The sequence below is a fragment of the Artemia franciscana genome, chromosome 17, assembly GCF_032884065.1.
Source record: "Artemia franciscana chromosome 17, ASM3288406v1, whole genome shotgun sequence".
Lineage (NCBI taxonomy): Eukaryota > Metazoa > Arthropoda > Branchiopoda > Anostraca > Artemiidae > Artemia > Artemia franciscana.
Genome location: NC_088879.1, coordinates 18,068,102 through 18,090,187, shown reverse-complemented (window position 1 = coordinate 18,090,187; position 22,086 = coordinate 18,068,102). Strand labels below are relative to the sequence as shown.

Genomic DNA, 22,086 nt, shown 5'->3' with positions numbered 1-22,086 from the left:
ATAAGATAGAACGGTTTATAAGACTGCTCCAATTGATGTTAAAACAAAAATCACCATCAAGTCAGAAACGCAGCTAGGAATGTTAGTTAAAATGCTATGTGGTCAATAGAGAGATGAGGGGCTTGTACAAAAACTATTTGATTGATAGGTCATATAAGAATAACAGAAATGCAAAGAAAGTGGAAATAGCATTAAAATATGAATTAAAGAGTTGTGTAGTGGAGCCCATGGATAAATTGATGATAATCTGTAAGATGCAGCCAGACGGCATTATAGTAAAATATTTTACTAGCATATTAATAAATCAAGAGGAAAAAGCCAATCTGGACTTATCCCAACTGAAGACAGAAACGGGGCAACCATTAGTGAGAAGGAAATATTTAGAGACAGACTGGGAGAATATTTTAAGAATGTGCTAAACCGTAACAGAGTTTATTGGAAAAGACAAAGAAAAGAATGAAAATGTTTGTGACCCAAGAATTAGTGTCAGTACTAAAAATGAAAAATAATAATGCCCCACGCTCTGATAGTGTAGTAAATGAGTTTTTAAATATTGTAGTTAGGAACTTACAATTAAATTAGTGAAAATTATGAATATGATTTTGAAAAAGAGGGAGGTGCCTAACGACTTCAGAAAATTCTTGTTATACTCTATAACAGAAGTGAAAAGAGTGAGTGTTGTAACTACGGAGGTAGTTGCTGGGTCCCAGTTGGAAGTAACTTACTAGGTATGATTATACTTTTTAGATTAAGAGATGTTGTAGCTAAAGTTTTTTAATTTACCCATGTTTTCTCTTTTCTTTTTTTCTCTCTTCTTCATTTTCATTTTTTGTTGTTGTTATGGTTCTTAACAAGTTCACTTCTAGGATCTTTTTTTTTTTTTTTTTTTTTTTTTTTTTTTTTTTTTTTTAATTAAATGAATAATTTAATTTGAAAGTTTTAAGAGGAAAACGGTTTGCTTTAAGGAAGGGGAGAGAATGCATCGAATAGAAGTTTCATTCTTAGGTCAATAATTGAGAAACATTTGAGTCATCAAACCCCTTAACTTCTCAGTTTTACACATTATGATTAAGTGTTTGATTTAGCTGATAGAAGAACTTTAGCAAAGGTCTTCTCCTTGTATGGCATACCAAAAAATGCATTAAAGTGATGGTGCTATGTACAAGAATAAAATATCTGCGGTTGAGGTAGGAAATGAGGTTAAATCCTTGTTCTGTATAAAATTAGGACTTGGCTGCGTCTTATCCTCAATATATTTGGATCATTTTGATGGGTTTTGTCCCAGGAAGCACAGCACAGGCAATGGGAGACCACATAATCAAATCGGGAGTAAGACTCTTCTTGACTTAGATTATGCTGAAGATTTAGGCATCCTAGATGAAAATCTTAGCAAAATGAGTGACTTTTCGGAAGTTTTTAAAATTCAGGGTCTAAGAATAGGTTTGAAGAGCAAGTCGCTAAAACTAGGAATAGGCGAGGCGAAGATGTGATAATTGGTAACGAAAAGATCGATCAAATGTGGAGCTTCACTTACCTAAGTAGTATTATTTGTAAAGATGGCGGTTGTAGTGAAGATGTTAAAAGTAGATTAGCCAGTTCCAAGGGTACCTTTTCAAAGTTGAAAAAAACTTTGTAAGAATAGTAATATATGTTCGTGAGTCTAAGATTAGAATTTGGGTAGCTACGGTGATGACAGTGGTCAAGTATGGCCTCAAAGCATTGGCGCTCCAAAAGACGAAAGAGGATTAGCTAGATCTTTTGCAGAGAAGTGGCCAATGGATTGTTTTTGGTTGCCTCATGACTGACTGTATATCTAACAGTAAGCAATATGAATAATATGGTGAAATCCCGCTTTGTGCGGCTATAAGAAGAGAAGGGTTCAGATGACTAGGACACGTTCTACAAATAAAGGATGAAGACTGCCAAAGATCACCCTTGCCAGCCAATCAACTAGGGCCAAACGAAAAGTAGATTGTCCCCCAATGGTGTGGGAGCTTGTCATAAGTACAGATTTAAGGGAAAATCAAACTTATTAGGAGGCTGTAAAGAAGGAGATTTTGAATATATTAGGATAGATATGAGCTTGTGTATCTGTGTTGGCCTCAGGCAGTTTGGTCCTGCTATGAGTTCTTTGTAGTAGCAGTAGTTAATACATGAGATGTTTCTGAAATATAGATGCATTTAGAACAATTAGATTAATTTTTATAAATAAAAGCTAAAGGTTAATCAAAAGACATAGGTATTTTTCGCTTCACTAAGGGAGGGGACATAGAATCTCCAACACGTTAAGGGGCTATGTTCCAAAATTTAATACATCAAATTAACAGTCAAATATACAATAACGTTTCATTGTTGTTAATTTGATGAATATCACTTGTCACAATCGTTTCCGAATCAATCAGTAAACGTTGTCGAAAACTCATGGCAGTTAATTTGCTGAAAAAGATAGTTTTAGTTACGAATTAAATTAGGACATTTTGGCCATAAAGGACAGTTACAGGATAATTCCAAGGCAGAGAGAAACACACTGGGTTGCATACGCACACAGCAGGGGGATTGACGGCAAAATCTAATTCAATTAACTAGGGTCAATCTGTATCGATGTCTTTTTTCTATCTTTGAAAGCGATAAAATCAGGCAAATAAGACTTTTAGGAATGGATCTAGAGAATAAATTAGTACCCGACCGGATACAACAGTTTGCATAGATGCTTGGTTCCAGGTGGCATGAGGCTGGTGTTTTCCAGCTTATACTTTACACCCTCTCTGTTTCTAAGGCTTAGGCTATTGGACAGAACTCCTGCCTCAATTTCAAATTAAGAAAAAATATTTTGAGTTTATTTTTTGGTCTTAGAGGCTCCAAGTCTTATTAGGGTTTTATAGAATTTAAGACACACATTTTTGCAAGTCTTAGGAAACTTATAAATCAGCATTTAGCGGAGGTCTGAGGTCAAACCAATTTTCTTGGTCTTTACTTTAAGCTGTTCATCTACTTCCAAAAGTTTAACTTTTATAACACAAGACTTGTTTAAGGCCAACAGATATATGTGCTCTGTCGAGGAAGGGTGGATAAGGGTAGATTCTCCAAATAACTTTCCAAGACATAATTTTGGCTTTAGAACAATTCCTGTAAGTGTAATTTCTCTAACTAAGGTAATATCGAACATAGTGAAAAGTCAGTCACCTACAATTTTACCAGTTAGTTTTAGGAGGGGGATGGTTGATTCAGCCAAAGAATTAAATGGGTGTTTGTCCAATTCAAAATTTTACGATCTAGCAGGTAGGGAGTGATAGTCTCGATATGAGAAACATTATTATGCGATCACTTTCATCCAATCAGATCCCATTTCGTTATCCTTCTGTTCTGAATATGGGACTTCTGGTACAGGTTCAATTGCATGTCGTGCAAGTGCATTGACAGTAGGCAAGCGAACTGGTCCAAGATAGCGTTACTGAGGGGAGGTTACATTTTTAAAAAATGACCTTGACACGATTATAATGGTAATGACTCATAAGATTCTAAGCACTGCGTTGAGATCCTTTGTAATTTGCCATTATGACCCCCTTGAGTGGAATACTCTGCTAATTAGGTGAATAATGCTGTAAGTCTTCCTAGCTTTAGGTAAACAAACAAAAACATCTTTTTTGGTTCAGGAATTAATTGGATTAGTAGCGCACTCTAGTTTGTCAATTGTCCATGTGTTTAAACTATGGCTGACCAGCTTTTTTCTAGTGTCTTGAATTTTTATATGATTGATTGTCAATGAACAGCCACACTTTGGCTTTCCCAGATTCATTGCTTTTCCTAACAGGCGAAATTTGTGTTTTTTCTAAAATTTATCTTAATCCCTTTGTCTCTAACTTAAATTCAAGAAGAAATTTAGACTAAGTCAGTTTTTTCAGAAAAACCGTATGGTTTTAATTTTTAATACCCCCCCCCCCGAAAAAAGAGACGAAACCCTCCAAAAAGCTTGAAATCCTTATTTCTCTCCCCCACAAAATTACGAAAATATCATGCATCCCCTTTCGTTTTGGAGCAGAGACTAATAGATATAGTTAAGAAAAAGACTTACCACGGCTAAAAATAGCAAAAATACAGCTTTGATACTCATCTTGTCCTACATTCTGAGCATTGTAAACCTTTTACCTGAAAAGACAAGTGAATTAAACATCATAAATAAATTGTACAATTTAATCTTTTTTTGGTAACGCCTTGTCTGCAATAAAAGTTGCAGCTATAACTTATCTTACTTACTTACTATAACTATTTATAATTTATTATTACTTATTATTTATTTGTTTATTACTTTATTTATTTATTTATCTATTTATTTATTTATTTTATTTATTACTTATTTATAACTTACTCTCCGTAACCTCCCCTGCGTAACTCCCCCTCCCCTGTGTAATTACTTAACAGTAAGTAATAATTCTTACTGTAATTTATAAGATGTTTCAATGAAGTGAATACAAGCAAAATTTTTGGCCTATGTCACAATGCTGTATGTGTGTACAATTAGGAATATTTAACGGTATTTTATTCATCGGCAATCTGGGACTTATCAAACATCGTACCTTTTTCTTAGCACCTATATCTTCAAAATCAAATCTATGGTTTTATTGTGGTACTTTGGTCAAGCTTTTATCCTAGGACATATAATAGTTAAGATGAAGATCCACCCCTAATGGGTATTGACCCCACTGCATCAAAAATCTGAAGTCTTTCATTAAGACAATATCCAGTATTTTTGTTCGGGGGGAAAAGCCGTTAAATAAAGTATCAAAAATCTGCTTTTGTGCATTTTTGTTATGCTTTTACAAGCTAGAAAAATTTGAAGTGGCTCAAACCCCTTAACCTGCTAGATACGGCCTTATTTTGCAGGAAAATACGCACTCTTCAGTTGTTCAGTTGCTAAAACAAAACCATCTACAATATTATTTTTCAATAGTGAACACATAACTGAATTTATGTCTGCAAACCAGAGACATAAATTCATGAAAATGTCGATGGAAAGGGGGAAAGTTGATTTTTCAAAATTTAGGGGGTAAGCAGCTTTGTTTTCATCGACTTTTTCAATAGGAACACCAAAAAGGGTACTTTTTATTAACAGTACCACAAGAAGGTATTTTTTGAATCTAGGGAGTTCTAAAACATCTAGGGGACTAATATTTTTTTACGTTCCGCCTGATAATTTCCCTCTCCCCGCTATACTTTACTACATACAATCAAGCGGAAAAAATGCTAAGAATTGCGGGAGTGGGGATGTTCTTAAAATGCTGAATGCTGCATTTTTGATTACTAAATACATAAGTGGTTCTTTGACGTGGATAAGTTATTGGGTAAATTAATATCTTGCAGCTCCATTCACGAAGTCTGCATTGCAATTATAACTTTTTGGTTTAGTTGTTTTTATTAGTAATTTTAATATCGTTTAGCCTTTTCCAATTTTTGCAATAAAATTTATTGTATACAGCATCCTTGAAGAAAGCAAATCACTTTCGACGTTTTAGAAACCTAAAACGTCACATCGTATTGAAAAACATACGAGCCCAGAGCCTAAAACAGGAGGAGGGCATTAGCTCAGGTTCCCCCCAGAAAGGGAAATTCGGATGATTTTTTCTAGTAGAAATATTTTGCATACTTTTTTAATAGTTTGTATATTTTCCGTTTTGTACCCCCCCCCCCTCTGAAAAAAAGAATTTTCATTTGAAAAATACGCGTAAGTATGTATGTCTTTGAATAACGCCCTATTTATGTGCTCTTTGACCATGATCCCCCCCTTCCCTATAGCCGGTAATCACTTACGATTTTCCTTTTGGGGGAGGAGGCGCTACTTTGATAAAGGAATCGGAAATAGCTGATCTATATGGAAAAATGTAAGAAACTAAGAAAAACATTCAATACGAACCATAAGCTTTTTGGGAGAGATGTGGGCCGAAAGCCACCTGCTTCCTCCCTTTGCATGCTTGCGTATCCATGTGTCTCGAAATTCATAAAATTTCTATATAATTCCTTAGAATTTCGTATGCTTAACGTATATTTTATTCAAATCTATGCTCTCATCAAGCCCCCTTTCCCTCCAAACTTTAAAGTATATGGCTGTCCACTTCAAAAATTTTACTGCTGACTTTCCCATCGTAGATTGTGAATAAGCAATGTTTTCATTAGTACAGGGTCATATCGTCAATATATTTATCTTGATTTTAGACAACCTAACGGGTCATATCGTAAATATTATGAAAAGAGAAATCACCAATGCAACAGCACAAAAGAAAAAAAAAAAAAAAAAAAAAAATTTTAGACAACCTAACGTGTAAAAATTGTAGTTTTTCAGCCCAAATTCTTTTTAAAAAAATCTGATTTTGTTAGAACTCTGAGGCTCAAACCAGGGGTAAGGTCTGGGTAGCCCAAAAGTAAATATATCCCTTTTTGAGAGTATACACACGACAATTGGGATATAAAGAAGCTTTATAACAATCAAAATTACTCATTTTCTAGCTAGATCAGCCGATAGAAACGTTCAATTCTTAGTCTTATCATAATGGAAACAGTAGGCTTGACTTTTCGTTTCGTTCCTGATGATATTAGGCTCACTGTTTGCATAACCGAAAAAAGCTAATAAACTTTAATAATCTTGAAAATCGCCTCATAATTTTCCATAAGATGAGATAAGACTGACAAAAATTTCTCTTTTGATAAAATCTATTCCTTAGTTTATTTATGAATGACACAAAAAGAAGGCATTTTTATAAGCTACCAACACTCACAGAGTATAAAGGAAAAAAGCATACACAACCAAACTGCTAAATGATGAAGAAAAGTCCCGAGGCCTACTTTCTCTGCATCGCTAGAATATATATTGATTGCAAAGTCATTTATTTCTAATCGCAAATTTTGAAAGGTTTAATATTTACACAAAAAAATAGGGCACGAATATAGAAGAAGGGCTCCTCCTTCATACACTTTTTATCTTTTATTTTCCAATTTATACCCTGTCCCCCCCTCTCGCCAAAAAAAATACTTCAAAATTGCGTTGCTCCAAGTGACACTCCAAAAGAAATCAAATGGTGAATTTAGAGGTAGACATAGATAATAAAGCTTTGGACTATCCTGTCTCAGATATAAAGTCAAGTAGACAACTTTTTTGGTAGATGGTGATCTACCATCTGGTAGATGGTGGTAGATTAGGGTCTATTTCCTTAACAAGGCTTTGAATAAAGCTAACATTTCTGATTACAAGTAGTGATGCCCACATAATATGTGCTGAGGATACGGGGAGGGTTTGGTTCAATTCAACTAAAAATTCTCCAGTGGGAGAAGGGAAACGCTACAAAAATTGTATCTTTCCTGAAAAAGATCATGTTTTTTTTTCTGGAGACTGGGGAACTCCATTGTTTTGGAAATTCAGAAAATTCAGTACACCTGGTAAGAACGTAATCTAAATAAACATTAGTGGTATAAACGGTAATCGTAGCTAAATTTTTCAAACAAGGTTTCTATTAAAAAGCTGGTAGAGTAGGTTTTATTTTCATTTATATTTTTTTATCATTAGTCGGCTTAAAAAAAGGCAATCCAGGAAAGGTAAACGTAAGAAAACGAGAAATGATAAATCATTATGAGATTATCTAGGTCCGTTTCAAAAATGTAAAATAAATTATGTCGAAGCCTGACAATTTTCTGTACAGAATTATTTTCTGTGACACCATGAAATTTTACGCCATGAATTTTACCATTTATCTAACCATCCATTAAAAAGATTCTACAAATCTTGTATCAAACAATAACGCAAAAGTTACATAGTTGCCTTCGCATAAATAAACAATCTTATCACAGACAATATAGTAAGACTAATAAATGGCCATTACGAAAGAAAAGAATCAACTGATAATAATTAAAATTCAGTGGTAGATTAAAGTGATATGAGAAGCCATAACTCCCCTCTCCTCTTTGGCACCGATGCCTTCTGTTTGTCTTGACTTGTCTTTATGCTGGGAAAAGAATAAACAAATTAGACCATTCAGTACAGTAATTACACCTATTCGTCGTGTAAAGTTGTATATTTACGATCTGAAGCAAAGTCATTTTACTCCTGCTACCTCTCAATTTGAATGTCCTTTATATTATACCCAGAGAATGTTTTTGTCTCTGTCCCTATCTGAACTAGGTCTTAGCTTTCCTTTTAGTTTGAATTTGGTGGTGAGTAATAAAGATGTTAGAAACCTTGTTATTGTTTTTTTTTTAAAGAACTGGGAGATTAGAAATTTCGTAGTTGGTGATCATTGGTTTTTTAATCATTTTTCTTCATTTGTGACATTAAGGTTAGATTAGTGTTTTTTTTGTTTTTTTTGTGCTTTCTTTTTTATGTCATGTAGTTTTAGTTTAGCATATAGTGTGAAATACCTTGTTTGGTTTACTCACGAATAAATACTTAGTTACTTACTTACTACCTCTCAATTAACGTGGAAAGCCAAAACAGAGAAGGTCAAAACAATTTTTTCATAAACACAGAGGAATGGAGGGTGTTCTTATTCTAAGCATACGGCCATTTTGAGCCTCATGGTTTATTTCTGCGGGTTTTCTCGCGTTATTTTGCTCAGTATATATGCTGTTCAAAAAAGCAATCAAGTCAATTATAAGTTTGATTTTAATTTTGCGAAACGTTGAAGCTGAGTATCATGACGCGTGCAACCATAAAAAAAGAAATTAAGTAACACTAAGAAGCCTTTCTGTGATAATCAAAAACCCATGTGCCTTGTGTGCACTGTTTTCTTCCCTGACTGCTTCGTATGAAAGACATGGTCGTAAAAACTTGGGTGAAGGGTCACTCGCAATGATATATCCAAAATTTTTAGTTTGGCTGAGGGAGGGCAAAAAACCTTGCGAAACACAAAAAAATTCTTTTTACGTATCTTTGTTACTATTGAACGAGTAAAATACGATTTTTTTTGGGGGGGGGGCGTAAGGCAATTGAACTAGGTAGCCACCCCTTGGAATTAGAGATTGAACCTTCCAGTTCCCTTTATAAGGTATAAAGTGGAAAAGACTTATCTAGTCCTTCTATCATGCACTTTTTACCTCAGTGCACTCCTCATGATATTGGAAAAACCTTCAAGATAGCCATTTTATTCAAAATAGCAGAAAGGGACAATAAGCATGCCTCCAAAGTCAATATCGCCCCCGCAGCCCCTGAAGTAGATTACGACAGAGGAGGTGTCCCCATTTTTCAAAAATTTGAAAATTCCTTTTCAGTGGATGTTCACAAAATTAAGATGTCAGGCCTCATATGGAAAAGCTCTATCTCCAAAGAAATGTCGAAGTAATAAACAAATTTAAAAATCTTAGATGAGCTCAAGCCGTATTTAAACTTTTTTATATATTTGCCGATTGAGATTCATTGGCTATATAATTTTTAAAATTATTGTGCTGATTTCTTGTGTTTTACTTCATTATTGTTCATTTGGAGCAGCAAGTGGTATTCCGGTCCTTAAATTGCAAGAAGTGTAGTTTAGCTAAGGCTAGCCCAAAAATGAAAGCTTTCTTTTAAAAAGGACTGGGATCCTTGGAAACTTCAGCTCACATTAATATCCAATTGCATCAATTAAAATTTCCTAATATATATATATTTATATATATATATATGTATATATATATATATATATATATATATATATATATATATATATATATATATATATATATATATATATATACATATATATATATATATATATATATATATATATATATATATATATATATATATATATATATATATACTTCCATTAGATTCACGATAACAAATTCCTTTTTTTAGTCCTTTTTGCAAACAAGTCATATATATATATATATATATATATATATATATATATATATATATATATATATATATATATATATATATATATATATATATATATATATATATATATATATATATATATATATATATATATATATATATATATATATATATATGTAAATAATGACGAAGACCACACTGCCTTTCCATAATTCAACAACAAAAGAGAGAATAATGAGTACTTTTTTCCCCAAGACAGTGAACCAACAAAACGTATTTGAATATTCGGCCCTATATCTAAGGGCCGTCTTCAGCAAAGAAAATAATAAACAATAAAACACTTACAATAAAAGTTCTCGGTTAAAATTCCATTATTTTTTAAAATAGCCTTAGCATCATTACTTCTTAACGAAAAGTTCAGTCAAGACTGTGTGATAAGAGCAAACATTTTACAAGCCAAAAAGATTCATTCATTTCACAAACTGTATTTATTAAAAATTGGAATAATTTCTTATTGCGATAATTGCCTTCTCTGCAGCTAATATATATAATATATATATATATAAAATATAATATATATATATATATATTGGATTGTTTTTGTTCGTTCCTATTTTTGTTTTATTTTGAACTAGATTATTTTCTATAATTAATTTTGTGTACATAGGGTTGAGTGTGTATTCACCCAAGTCTCTATTTAGGGATGTATTATTATTTAAGTTTCGTTTGATCTCGATTGCCTCGCGGACAGTTTGTTTGATTCCTTGGTCATTGCTAATTAGAATTGTTTCGTCAAATAGAATGTAATGGTTTGGATCTTCAAAAATATGATTACTTAAAACTGAATTGGGATTAAGAGCCCAATCCCAAAAGAACTATCAGATTAGCTGCAGAGAAGGCAATTATCGCAATAAGAAATTATTCCAATTTTTAATAAATACAGTTAGTGAAATGAATGAACCTTTTTAGCTTGTAAAATGTTAGCTTTTATCACACAGTCTTGACTGAACTTTTCGTTAAGAAGTAATGATGCCAAGGCTATTTTAAAAAATAATGGAATTTTAACTGAGAACTTTTATTGTAAGTGTTTTATTGTTTATTATTTTCTTTGCTGAAGACGGCCCTTAGATATCGGGCCGAAATAGTTAAATAGGTTTTGTTGGTTCACTGTCTTGGGGAAAAAAGTCTTCATTATTCTTTCTTTTGTTTTATATATATCATGAAAAGAGAAATCACCAATGCTACAGCACAAACACAAAAAAAAAAAAAAAAAAAAAAAAAAAAAAAAAAAAAAAAAAAAAAGGAGACAGAAGGAGAAAAGGAAGACTGTTTTCCTAAATTAGTGATTAATATAGACCAGCACTTGAATGAGGCCTTAACCCTACTCATCCATACAATCACATAGGTCAAACAGCATAGCCACACACAATCAACCATAAAGAATAATCCATGGACAGGCAGTCATGTCGTCAATAAGTATAAGTCGTCATTTACCAAACCATAGAAAAAATAATATAGACAAATAATTCAGAGGCAACACCCAACATAAGGGCTCATCAGGAGAATACACTGGCCTATATAGGGTTTCGCCACTCTAAATTCTCTACCCAGCACAGTGTTGTGGCTACCACAGAATATCCATGGCATCCCCGCGTCAGGTATCACCCCCAAAATACATGTCTATGAAAAAAACAGCAAATGTAAAACAACCAAGTAAAACCAAAACAAGCTTATCCTGTTAATATATCCCTCCCTTTAGCAACAATAGGTAAACTAAATATTATAAATTTTACCAAATCACAAATATTAACACATTGCAAAAAACCTGAATGAACTAAACAATTATATAATTCATCTTTACATGTGGCTAATTTTTTAAAAAATTCCGCTCAAATAGAAACACAATTCAAAATAAATATATATATATATATATATATATATATATATATATATATATATATATATATATATATATATATATATATATATATATATATATATATATATATATATATATATATATATAACCTATTACTGTCAAGTGCAATCAATTATGCAAGGTCCTCAGGACCTAAAACCTAAGAATGTAAAGAGCTTTTCAACCTTCCCTGTAGTCTCAGCAATTTGCATTTAATTCTAAAACTCCTTGATGTCCTAAAATATTGTCCCTACCCCCTCCAAGGTAAGTTCATGCTTTTACGGCTGATCAATTGTGTCGACATTGAATATTAAATTTAAAAAATCATTTGACACTCAAGTAGGATCGTATCCATGATCTTTCTAAGAGGAGTTACAAAAAGTATTTTCTCAGGGGGAGGGGGGTATGAGAAAATTAGAAAATGTCACGTTTTTATAAGTCAGACAAAAATTTTGGGGAGAGGGGTTCAAATCCCCTACCCCTCTGGATTCGGCCTTGAATCAAGGTAAGACTATCTTTTTGATTTTTCGCTATCTTTGCATTCATTTTTGCAGAGATAGGGCTGGTTAGGGGGTTGATTGTAAGTGAGAAAAAATGGCCTAGGCAGTTCCATCCTCCTCGAACTAAAATTTTGATATGACGCCTAGCTTGTCTTTGCAGGATTGAATAACATAATTGCCTTTCTTACAAATCTTTGGCACGACACCCCCCAGCCGAGGCACCAATAGAGGCTTTCTCTAGTCACCTCTCATTTTGAATCCCCCTGTGCAATAGAGAGGCGGAATGGCATTTTCAAAAGCTGATTAGATAACATATTTTTCTTTTATTTTAATCCCCATCTTTATGGTGAGAGATAATCTTATACTTCCTTAAATTTTCTAAAACATTAGTCCTGAGATACATATTATATATTCCACGTCGTTAGGAGATTGGAAGAATAAAACCGCCAAAGATTGATGTTTTTTTTTAAAAATCTTCGGAAGGGAATTGAGTAAAAATTTCTAGGAAAGACAAATTACCAAGTAGAAAAAAAATTATTCTAAAAAATTAACTTACTGAGCTATATTTTAAGGTCAGAAAAACTTCCTGTAATGTAGATACTTCACTATTAAAAACCAAAAATAAACTTCACGGCAATATATAAGCTCCACAGTTTTAAATTAAATCAACAATTTTTGCTGTCAAATCTCATCCTCCGATAAAATCACAGGAGAAGCGTAAATTGTCAAATCACCAAACGTATGATGTATATTCTCCCTCACTAACTCACTGGCACTTTCTTCTAGTTCCACGCCGGTATTAGACTAACTACGGACCATTCAAAGCGCTAGTGAAAAATTCCGAAACTTAATGGCTTCCTCTATCTTAAGCTAACACATATTCTAGATTATAATATCGATGTTAATTATAGTTCGTTATTGAAAAAAGGGAGGATAAATGAATGACAAGATTTTCATTTTAGAAACTATGATAAACTGAAGCGATTTATACACCTGCCGTATGTGCAAACATCAATAGTTTAAACAACGAGTTGTACAAAAATGATGCAAGTGATTCAAAACAAGTTCTGCTGCATTATGTAAAACAATACTTATGTATTATGTGGTATACACTCAAGAAGTGAAGTTAGGTTAATCCTCATGAAATATATAAAAATATGATGAAAATACAATACTGTAGTAACAAAACAATGTAAACTACAACAAAAAACTATGTTAGGGGGGGGGGGCGCACAGAACGCATTATATTAAATACTTAACCTAAACAAAATGTCAACTCTATATATTAAATATTTAGTAAAAATATACCTACAAATTAAGTTTCAAGTAAGCCTAAGCTAATTCTGTTCAAATACTGACACGTATAAATCGGTTATAGTCTTATGCGTAGATAAAAATTCTCGAGTGTGTAACATATAATACACAAGTACCGAAATGTATCTTTAAGCGCACTAGATTTGATGAAGACAATTCGCATATGGAAGCTCCGGCTTCAGATTAATAGAGTTGTGACTCCTTCCTATCATGGTTTAAATCCATTATTTAAAACCTCATATTTAAATAATTAGTTTGTATTTATACTCAAATAGTCCCCATGTCTTAAGTAATCGTTCTTTAATCTTTTAAGTGTTGTGACCCCCCCCCCCCCCAAAAAAAAAACAGTAAAACATTAGGGGCCCTCATCATAAATAATGATTTCACATTTTTGGTTTATCAGAGTAGTCGAATTATCCTGTTATTTATTGATTGACACAATTTGTGTTTATTTTGTTAATTTTTTTTATCAATTAAAACAATTTCCACGAAGGATTTTTTTCAAAGAAAATTGAGGAGTTAAAGTAAACCAACGACGACCAATCAATAATCAAACAGTTTGTGGTAACGAACTGTAAGTAAAGAGCGACTCGGTCCAATAGTAACTGAAACACAAAAAATGAATTTTAATATCGATAGATACATCAAAAGCATTGTCGTTTTTTGCTGATTTTAAATACACAAAATTGATGAAACTTAATGTTGCCAATCATAAGCTACGAGCCTGAGAAAATTTGTCCGATTTTCAAAAATGGGAGGAGATGCCCCCAAAGTTGATTAATTCTAACTAAAGTCACACTATCATATTCAGCACGTCAGAGAAACTTTTTGAAAGCTTTTCAAGGTCCTACCTACAAAATGTGAATTATATTTTAACCAGAACAAAGATCACAAAAGCTTGTTTAATTATTAATTTTTTCTCATGGGTGACTATATCGAACAAATGGTCCTAGAAGATGAGGACTAAGCTCACTTGAACACAAATTAACTTCTAGCGCCCTTTTTGACTGACCAAAATGATGGGAAAGGGACTAGTCCCCCTGCCACACCCCCTTTTTCCCCATTGACATCCAATAAAATTTTTTGAGATAGCCGTTTGTTTCAACATTGTTGAAAAGTTTAATAGCTATACATTTGGGTATGGCAGAATCCCCAAATTTTTTGTGGAAACGGCCACAATTTACCAGTTGCTCCCATATAGTGTTTGTTCCTGGGAAATAAAAGGAATTTTCTAAAGAGAGAATTTTCTGAAGGAGGGATTTCTTATGGCGATAATTTTACGAGGACAAAAATTTCCAGAAGAGATTTTACATAATGCGGGGGAGGGGTGATTCCTGGAGTAATCAAACAGTTCGTGGTGACGAACTGTAGTAGCCTAAGGAGCGACCCAGGCTCAATAGTAACCGAAACTCTAAAATACAAATTTTGATACCAATAGTTACATCAAAAGAATTGCATTTTAATGCTGATTTTAAATATATAAGTTTAATCAATTAAGTGTTACCCATTAAAAGTTACAAGCCTGAGAAAATTAGCCTTATTTAAGAAAATAGGGGAAAACAGCCCTTAAAAGTAATAGAATCTTATCGAAAAGCACGCCATCAGATTCAGCGTATCAGAGAACCCTACTGTAGAAGTTTCAAGCTCCTATTCACAAAAATGTGGAATTTTGTATTTTTTTGCCAGAAGACAGATCACGGATGCGTGTTTGTTTGTTTGTTTTTTGTTGTTTTTTTCCCAGGGGTTATCATATCGACACAGTGGTCCTAGAATGTTGCAAGAGGGCTCATTCTAATGGAAATTAAAAGTTCTAGTGTCCTTTTTAAGTGACCAGAAAATTTGGAGGGCACCTTGGCCCCCTCCCAGGCACATTTTTTTCCCAAAGTTGCCAGATCAAAATTTTGAGATGGCCATTCTGTTCAGCTTAGTCGAAAACATAATAACTATGTCTTTGGGGACGACTTAATCCCCCAGACTCCCCAGGGGAGGGGCTGCAAACGTGGGACGATCTTTCCATGGAGGAAATTATCATGAGGGAAAAGAATTTCCATGAAGGGTGCGCAGGATTTTCTAGTATTATTTAAAAAGAAACAATGAGAAAATAAATAAAAACTTTTTTACCTGGAAGTAATGAGTAGCATAAAAGCTTAAAACGAACATAAAATATTACGTATATAAGAAGGTTTTCTCCTTCACATTACCTTGCTCTTCACGCTAAAGTATTTTTAGTTATTTCAGCTATTTATTCTGCGACCTTTGTGATTCAGGGGTCATTCTTAAAGGTTTGGGATAAAAACCAAGCTTTAGTGTAATGAGCAAGGTATTGATGAGGGGGCAAACCCCCTCATATACATAATAAAAATACACAAATATAGAAGTTCGTTACGTAAGTTAATTCGTAAGGTACGTATGTTTATTACTAACAAAAACGTTCGCACAAAAAAAAATCAAAAAATCTATTTGCATTTTTAAGTAACTGAAAATTGGAGGGCAACTAAGCCTCCTCCCCCACCTTTTTTTATCAAAATCATCCGATCAAAACTACGAGAAAGCCATTTAGCAAAAAAAATAATATACAAATTATGTTTTAATTATTCATGTGCGGTGAGCCAAAATCAAAACATGCATTAATTCAAAAACGTTCAGAAATTAAATATAAAAAACATGTTTTTTTTAACTGCAAGTAAGGAGCAAGATTAAAACTTAAAAAGAACAGAAATTATTCAATATATGAAAGAGGTTGTCCCCTCCACAACGCCTCGCTCTTTACGCTAGAGTTTTTTATTGTTTTAAAAAGTGGAGTTGTGAGAAAGAGTCAAACTTTAGCGGTAAGAGCGAGGCGTTGCGGAGGGGACAACCTCTTTCATATATAGAATAATTTCTGTTCGTTTTAAGTTCTAATGTCGCTCCTTACTTGCAGTTAAAAAAACATTTATATATTTAATTTGGAAAAAGGTCGGAACTTATATCAAAAACACAAGTTTCTTTCAATTTAAACTGAGGAGCAATGTCAAAACTGAGAACAAACAGATGTTTTTCCGTATATGACAGTGGCTGCCACTTCCTCAACCTTCAGTTTTAATGCTACAATTTGGCTTTTGTTACATTTTTAGTAGTATCCCCTCCATAGCTTTAAGAACACACATAGGGGGTGTAGAAAATGAGCTATTAGGCCTTCAAGACGTTATTAAGTGCACTTAGATCTTATGCAATACTTTGACGCTTCTGTAAAGGTATAGTACACCTGTACTTTATGTCACAAGGAGGACGTTATTTCCTTTATCACTTAAAAACCCTAAGGGTGTAGGGAGAAATCTTCTGTGCCCACTAGATTAAGATTTATAAGGTTGTTAGGTAATAGGCTTTTGTTGTTACCTAATGAAGAGTGTTTTAAAACCCACAGGAGCGCACTAGTCAAGATAAAAGCTTTACATAACAGAGAGTGTTTAAAAAACCTATGGGTGTAGGGAAAAACCTTCAGGGGCTTCTTTACTCCAGGATTTCCTTGGATGTTACGTCAGAAGGTTTGGGGTGTTACGCAATAGGACCTTTTGGAGTCCGTTAGTCAAGTGGGGGAGTTTTGTTACGACATTTTTCTTCAAAAAGTGTTTTTTCAGACGTTTCAAGACATTCCACGACGTTTCTTAAGATTTTTTCTTCAAAATGTTTCAGGACTTCTCTAGTTCGTACGTAATAGGGATTGTTTATATACATTAAGGATGATACATTCACGCGTGCTTGTTGTTTTCAGGGGCCCCATGGGGAGTCCCCGCTTATAACTGAAGAGGACACACACACGTGGGATGCTAATTAATGAAATATGCACATGGCATGGTACATAATACCATAAGAGATTTTTTCTTTCAATATGTTTTTCCCAGGGAACATATATTATCTAGGTATTTTTTCCACAATAGGATTTGAGAGGAATACTTCTTCAATAAAATAGAGTGCTAACTTGTTGGACTATAAAAACCTTTCTAATACTATGGTTCGGCTACTACGTTTTACATGGTAACATACTACACACAAGGAAAATCCCTGTTTGCGCATACTTGGATGATTAAATTAATTGCATGTTCCCATATGCTTGAAATTATTGACATGCAGAGGGGAGGGAATCGATTAGTAGATTTTGGTTACGCTATGGTATGGACCTGCGTATTAAGCATTGCTTTTCGAGAGTTTTATCAGACAATATTATGGGTTGCTCATAGCACATTTTCTTAGTAACTGAGTCTATTAGAAGTTAAATGAGCTATCTTTGATGAAAAAAAGACCTATGAAATTCGACCTATGGAAGTTTTATCCTAAAACAAGAAATCTAAAGGACACATGCTTTCTTACATACAAATTTTATTAACAAAAACGTTATAAAATTATAAAATCATTGAAAAAGCTGTTAAGGCATAACAAACAAAACAAAACATAATAAAGATTATAAAGGATGAAATATAAGAAAAATGAACCATGAATAAAAAAAGATGAGGGACATAGCAATCAATTCCAGAAAGGAAGTTTGAGGAAACTTAAACCATATTAGGATCTATATCTGAGTGCTTTTAATGAAAATCCCTCGTTACTTTGAGCCAAGCTTTGCATTCCCGGTTGACAAGCCAAATTTAACACAATCTCGGTAGAGGTGAATTTAAGCCACATTAAGATATTTCTGAGGGCTTTTAATGAAAATATTTTATTTCTTTGACTGAGAATTAGATTTCACCCCTCCCCTCAGTCGAAAAAACTCTTTTAAGACATCCTAGCTTAACTTTTAGCCCTAGAAAATGTTAGTCCAAGCAATTCATGCTATCTTGTAAATATGTGGCTGGCCCTTGGCATCCCAATGATACTTATTATCATTTCTAAGGTATTTTTCAAAATTTTTCTATTTTCCAATGTTAAAATCTATTACTTTATGTTTTTGTAAGCAAACTCCCAACGTGATGCCCTCGATGCCAATACACGCCACCATGGCAATATTTGGATTGCCCATCGCATTCCTGTGATACATATTATTATTCCTAAGACATTCTTTCAAAATGTTCTTGGTAAAATTATGTTTAAAGTCTACTGATACGTGTCTGGCCAGCCAACCTCAACGTGATATACCGTCTCCATTAAAACCACCATGGTAATATGTGGCTGGCTAGTGGCATCCGTATAATACATATTATCATTCTTAAGACATTTTCCAGATGTTTTCTTGTTTAAAATCATGTATTAAATCCATTGGTTCATGTTTACGCAACTCAACCTTCCTTGACTATAAATTTTCCCGGATTTTTATGTATTAGTCATGACTTTTAAGAGGTTGGCCGTGATTTCAGTAGTTTGATCCAGATTTAATTGGTTTGGTCTTAATTTCTATGGTTTGGTCAGGATTTCTCAGGCTGGCCCTGATTTCTCCAGTTTGTTATCGATTTTGTATGAATTTGTCTGGATTTTAAGAGGATGCCCTTAATTTCTACAGTTTGGTCTTGATTGTTATTAATTCGTTGGGATTTTCATGTATTGGTCATGGTTTTTTAGAGATTAGCCGTGATTTCTACAATTTGGTCTTGATTTCTGTGGTTTTGTCTGGATTTCTAGGGTTAGTCCTGATTTTTGTGAATTCGTTTGGATTTCTATGCATAGATTACGATTTTTATGAAATAACCTTAATTCTTATGCATCGGTTATGATTTATATGGGATTTTTCTGTATTTTTATGGGCTAATCATCATTTCTACAGTTTGTCCTGATGTCTTTGTTTTGGTCTAGATTTGAACGGTTGACCCAGATTCTTATGAATTTATGTGGATTTCTAGGCATTGCTGATGATTTCTATGTATTCTTACGGTTTTCCATGTATTGGTTATGATTCTTTTGAATTCGTCAAAGTTTCTGCGTATTAGTCATGGTTTTCTAGAGTTTGGCCATGATTTCTACAGATGGGTCTTGATTTCTATGGTTTGGTCTAGATTTTATAAATTTGTCCGGATTTTAAGAGAATGGCCGTCATTTCTACAGTTTGGCATTGATTTTTATGAATTCGTCTTAATTGTTAATGTTTGCTATTGGTTTGTATGGCTTGGTCTTGATTTGTATGGTTTGGTCTGGACTTCCATGGACGGCCCTGATTTTATGAATTCAACTGAATTTTTATACATTGGTTATGGTTTCTATAAATCCTCCTGAATTTTGTGTGTGTTTCTGAAGCCACTCTCGCCTTTATTTCACCCCTTATAGCAGATTCAACTTCCAACAATGTAATAGATTCTATTGCTAAATATAAGCAATGAACAACCCACAATATCATCTAATAAAACTCTCTAAAAAGTGCTATTTAATATGCAAGTGCATACCAAGCAGAACCAAATTCTAGTAATCGATTTCCCCCCTCCCCTCTGCATATTACTATTGCAGGGATACGGGAACATAAAATTCATTTGATCATTCAAGTATACGTGAACAGGGGGGTTTTCCATGCGTCTAGTAGGCTATATTATAAAAAGTATTAGTCGAATTCAAAGAGTTCTCATGGCCCAACTAGTTAGTGCTCCTTTTTACTGAGGGGGAATCCCTTACAAATCCTAATATGAACCAAAAATCTTTAGATAATAAATGTTCCATGAGAAAAATGCCTTGAAACAAAAAAAAAATCTTGAAATAGTATGTAACACTCCACTTGTACATCGTCATTACGTAACATCCAACGTGCATTATCTCCTCAATTACAAGCAAAAATTCCCCATAGGGCCCCTGGAAAAAGTCACGTGTGACTGCGTCATCCTTAACATAAGTAAACGTTCCCTATTCCATAAAAACTAAAGAAATTTTGAAATATCTTGAAAAAAATGTCTTTAATCATGTGTTGAAATTCGTTGAAAGATCTTGAAGAAAAATGTCTAAAAAACGTCTTGGAATGCCTTGAAACGCCTTGAAAAACATCTTGAAGAAATATATCTTAATAAGACTCCCCTCGCTTGACCAACGCACTCTAACACGTCCTATTACGTAACACCCGTAACCTATGACGTAAAATGCAAGGAAATCTTGGAGTAAATAAACCCTTGAAGGTTTTTTCCCTACGCCCTTAGGCTTTTTAAACGATCTCTATTATGTACTATTTCAGTTACATACTATTTACATACTCAGTTACATACTCACAGACAGACCGACAACCAGACCCAAAGAATCTGCCACCGCTATATTTCACTTGGTAAATACCAAGTGCCATAAAAACTCTAATCGTCTGCGCCTAGAAGACAAGTGACAGTCTTACTTAGACTTAGATCCTCCTATGCCTGGAGGTGCATAGGGCAGCAGGGATTGAACTCCAACTAAACCGATCTTGTGCCAAAGACCAGAGTTCACTCCGAGTGGTTCTGAGACTCGTCGCCTCTTTCTCCAGGGGTCGACCAGGTGTGCTGCATTGTCTCCCAGGCAGTAGTGAGAATTCATATATAGAAGCTTTCCCCCTGCCGGCAAAGTTTCCGGCACCATATATATATATATATATATATATATATATATATATATATATATATATATATATATATATATATATATATATATATATATATATATATATATATATGGGAAATATTTGAGCAGTGAGGTAAACATTTTAGCCTTTATTTGAAAAAATCAGATATTCCAAAAGATACACTTTTACGGCAGATCAAAAATAAAGACTTCAATAAGAAATCCCTAAATTCAATATTAGTGTCCTTATCCGAAACTGTTTTCTTCTAAAAGAGGATAATCTTCCGAAAGTGAAAGCCCACCTTACATCGCAACAAATTGTCTGGATACAACACAAATAATTATTAGCCTCTTCCCCTTTTTTCAACACTAAATCTGAATTTTTTTTTCTTGACTCTTCCTTTCTTCAACCCTGCCTGAAAGTTTGAACATGCTCCCTGATACCTTGTTTATTGCTGACATGCTATTTCTGTAGAAGGAATATTCATAATCTCGTTCGGTTTAGCCCCACTCACCGTGAGTAAAAATTTAAAATCCACAGTCCCCCCTACGGTCTACTCCTTAAAAATAGGGCAATATCTCTTGTACTATCCTCAAGTTTCTGTACAAAATTTAAAAAATAATTTACAGAGTATATTCTGATTTTCTCTAATACTTAACACAAGACAAGACAAAGATAAGTGACAGAATAGATGGGAAATGTATAATTTGGGCTATATATTTGTACATAAGGGTGGGAAATATTTGGACAGTTTGAAGTCAGAAAACAACTCTTACTTCGTAAGATGCAGAATAATTGTTTCCTGACTTCAAACTGTCCGAATACTTCCCCCCCCCCTACCTAAGATACAAATATATAGCCTAAATTATATATTTCCCATCTGTTCTGTCACTTGCCTTTGTTTTATCTCACGCTAAGCTGAAAGAAACTAACGAAGAAACCGGTTTGATCTGTATAAAACGAGTTTTATACAGCGTAAACTTGAGTGAGTGGCGTATAATACACGATTGCCAAAATTTCTTCCCCCTGCGGATAATAAAGAACAAAACTGAAAGAAAATTCTCAAAATTTGGAAAGCTTTATTTTC

General features: G+C 33.6%; 1 protein-coding gene across 2 annotated transcripts in view; it reads right to left on the bottom strand.

Annotated features, from left to right (window-relative positions):
• LOC136037951 (ADAMTS-like protein 3) overlaps nucleotides 1-13,023 on the bottom strand; it is a 152,128-nt gene extending 139,105 nt beyond the window's left edge. For both annotated transcript variants that reach the window (XR_010620089.1, XM_065720835.1), the window contains exons 1-2: nucleotides 12,774-13,023; nucleotides 4,073-4,146 (exon numbers count right to left, since the gene is read on the bottom strand). Coding sequence is in view for 1 of the 2 variants with exons in the window: in XM_065720835.1 (XP_065576907.1) it covers nucleotides 4,073-4,111 (39 nt within the window). In the remaining variant the exon portion in view is untranslated. The remainder of the gene's footprint in view (nucleotides 1-4,072; nucleotides 4,147-12,773) is intronic.
• Nucleotides 13,024-22,086: the final 9,063 nt, after the last annotated feature.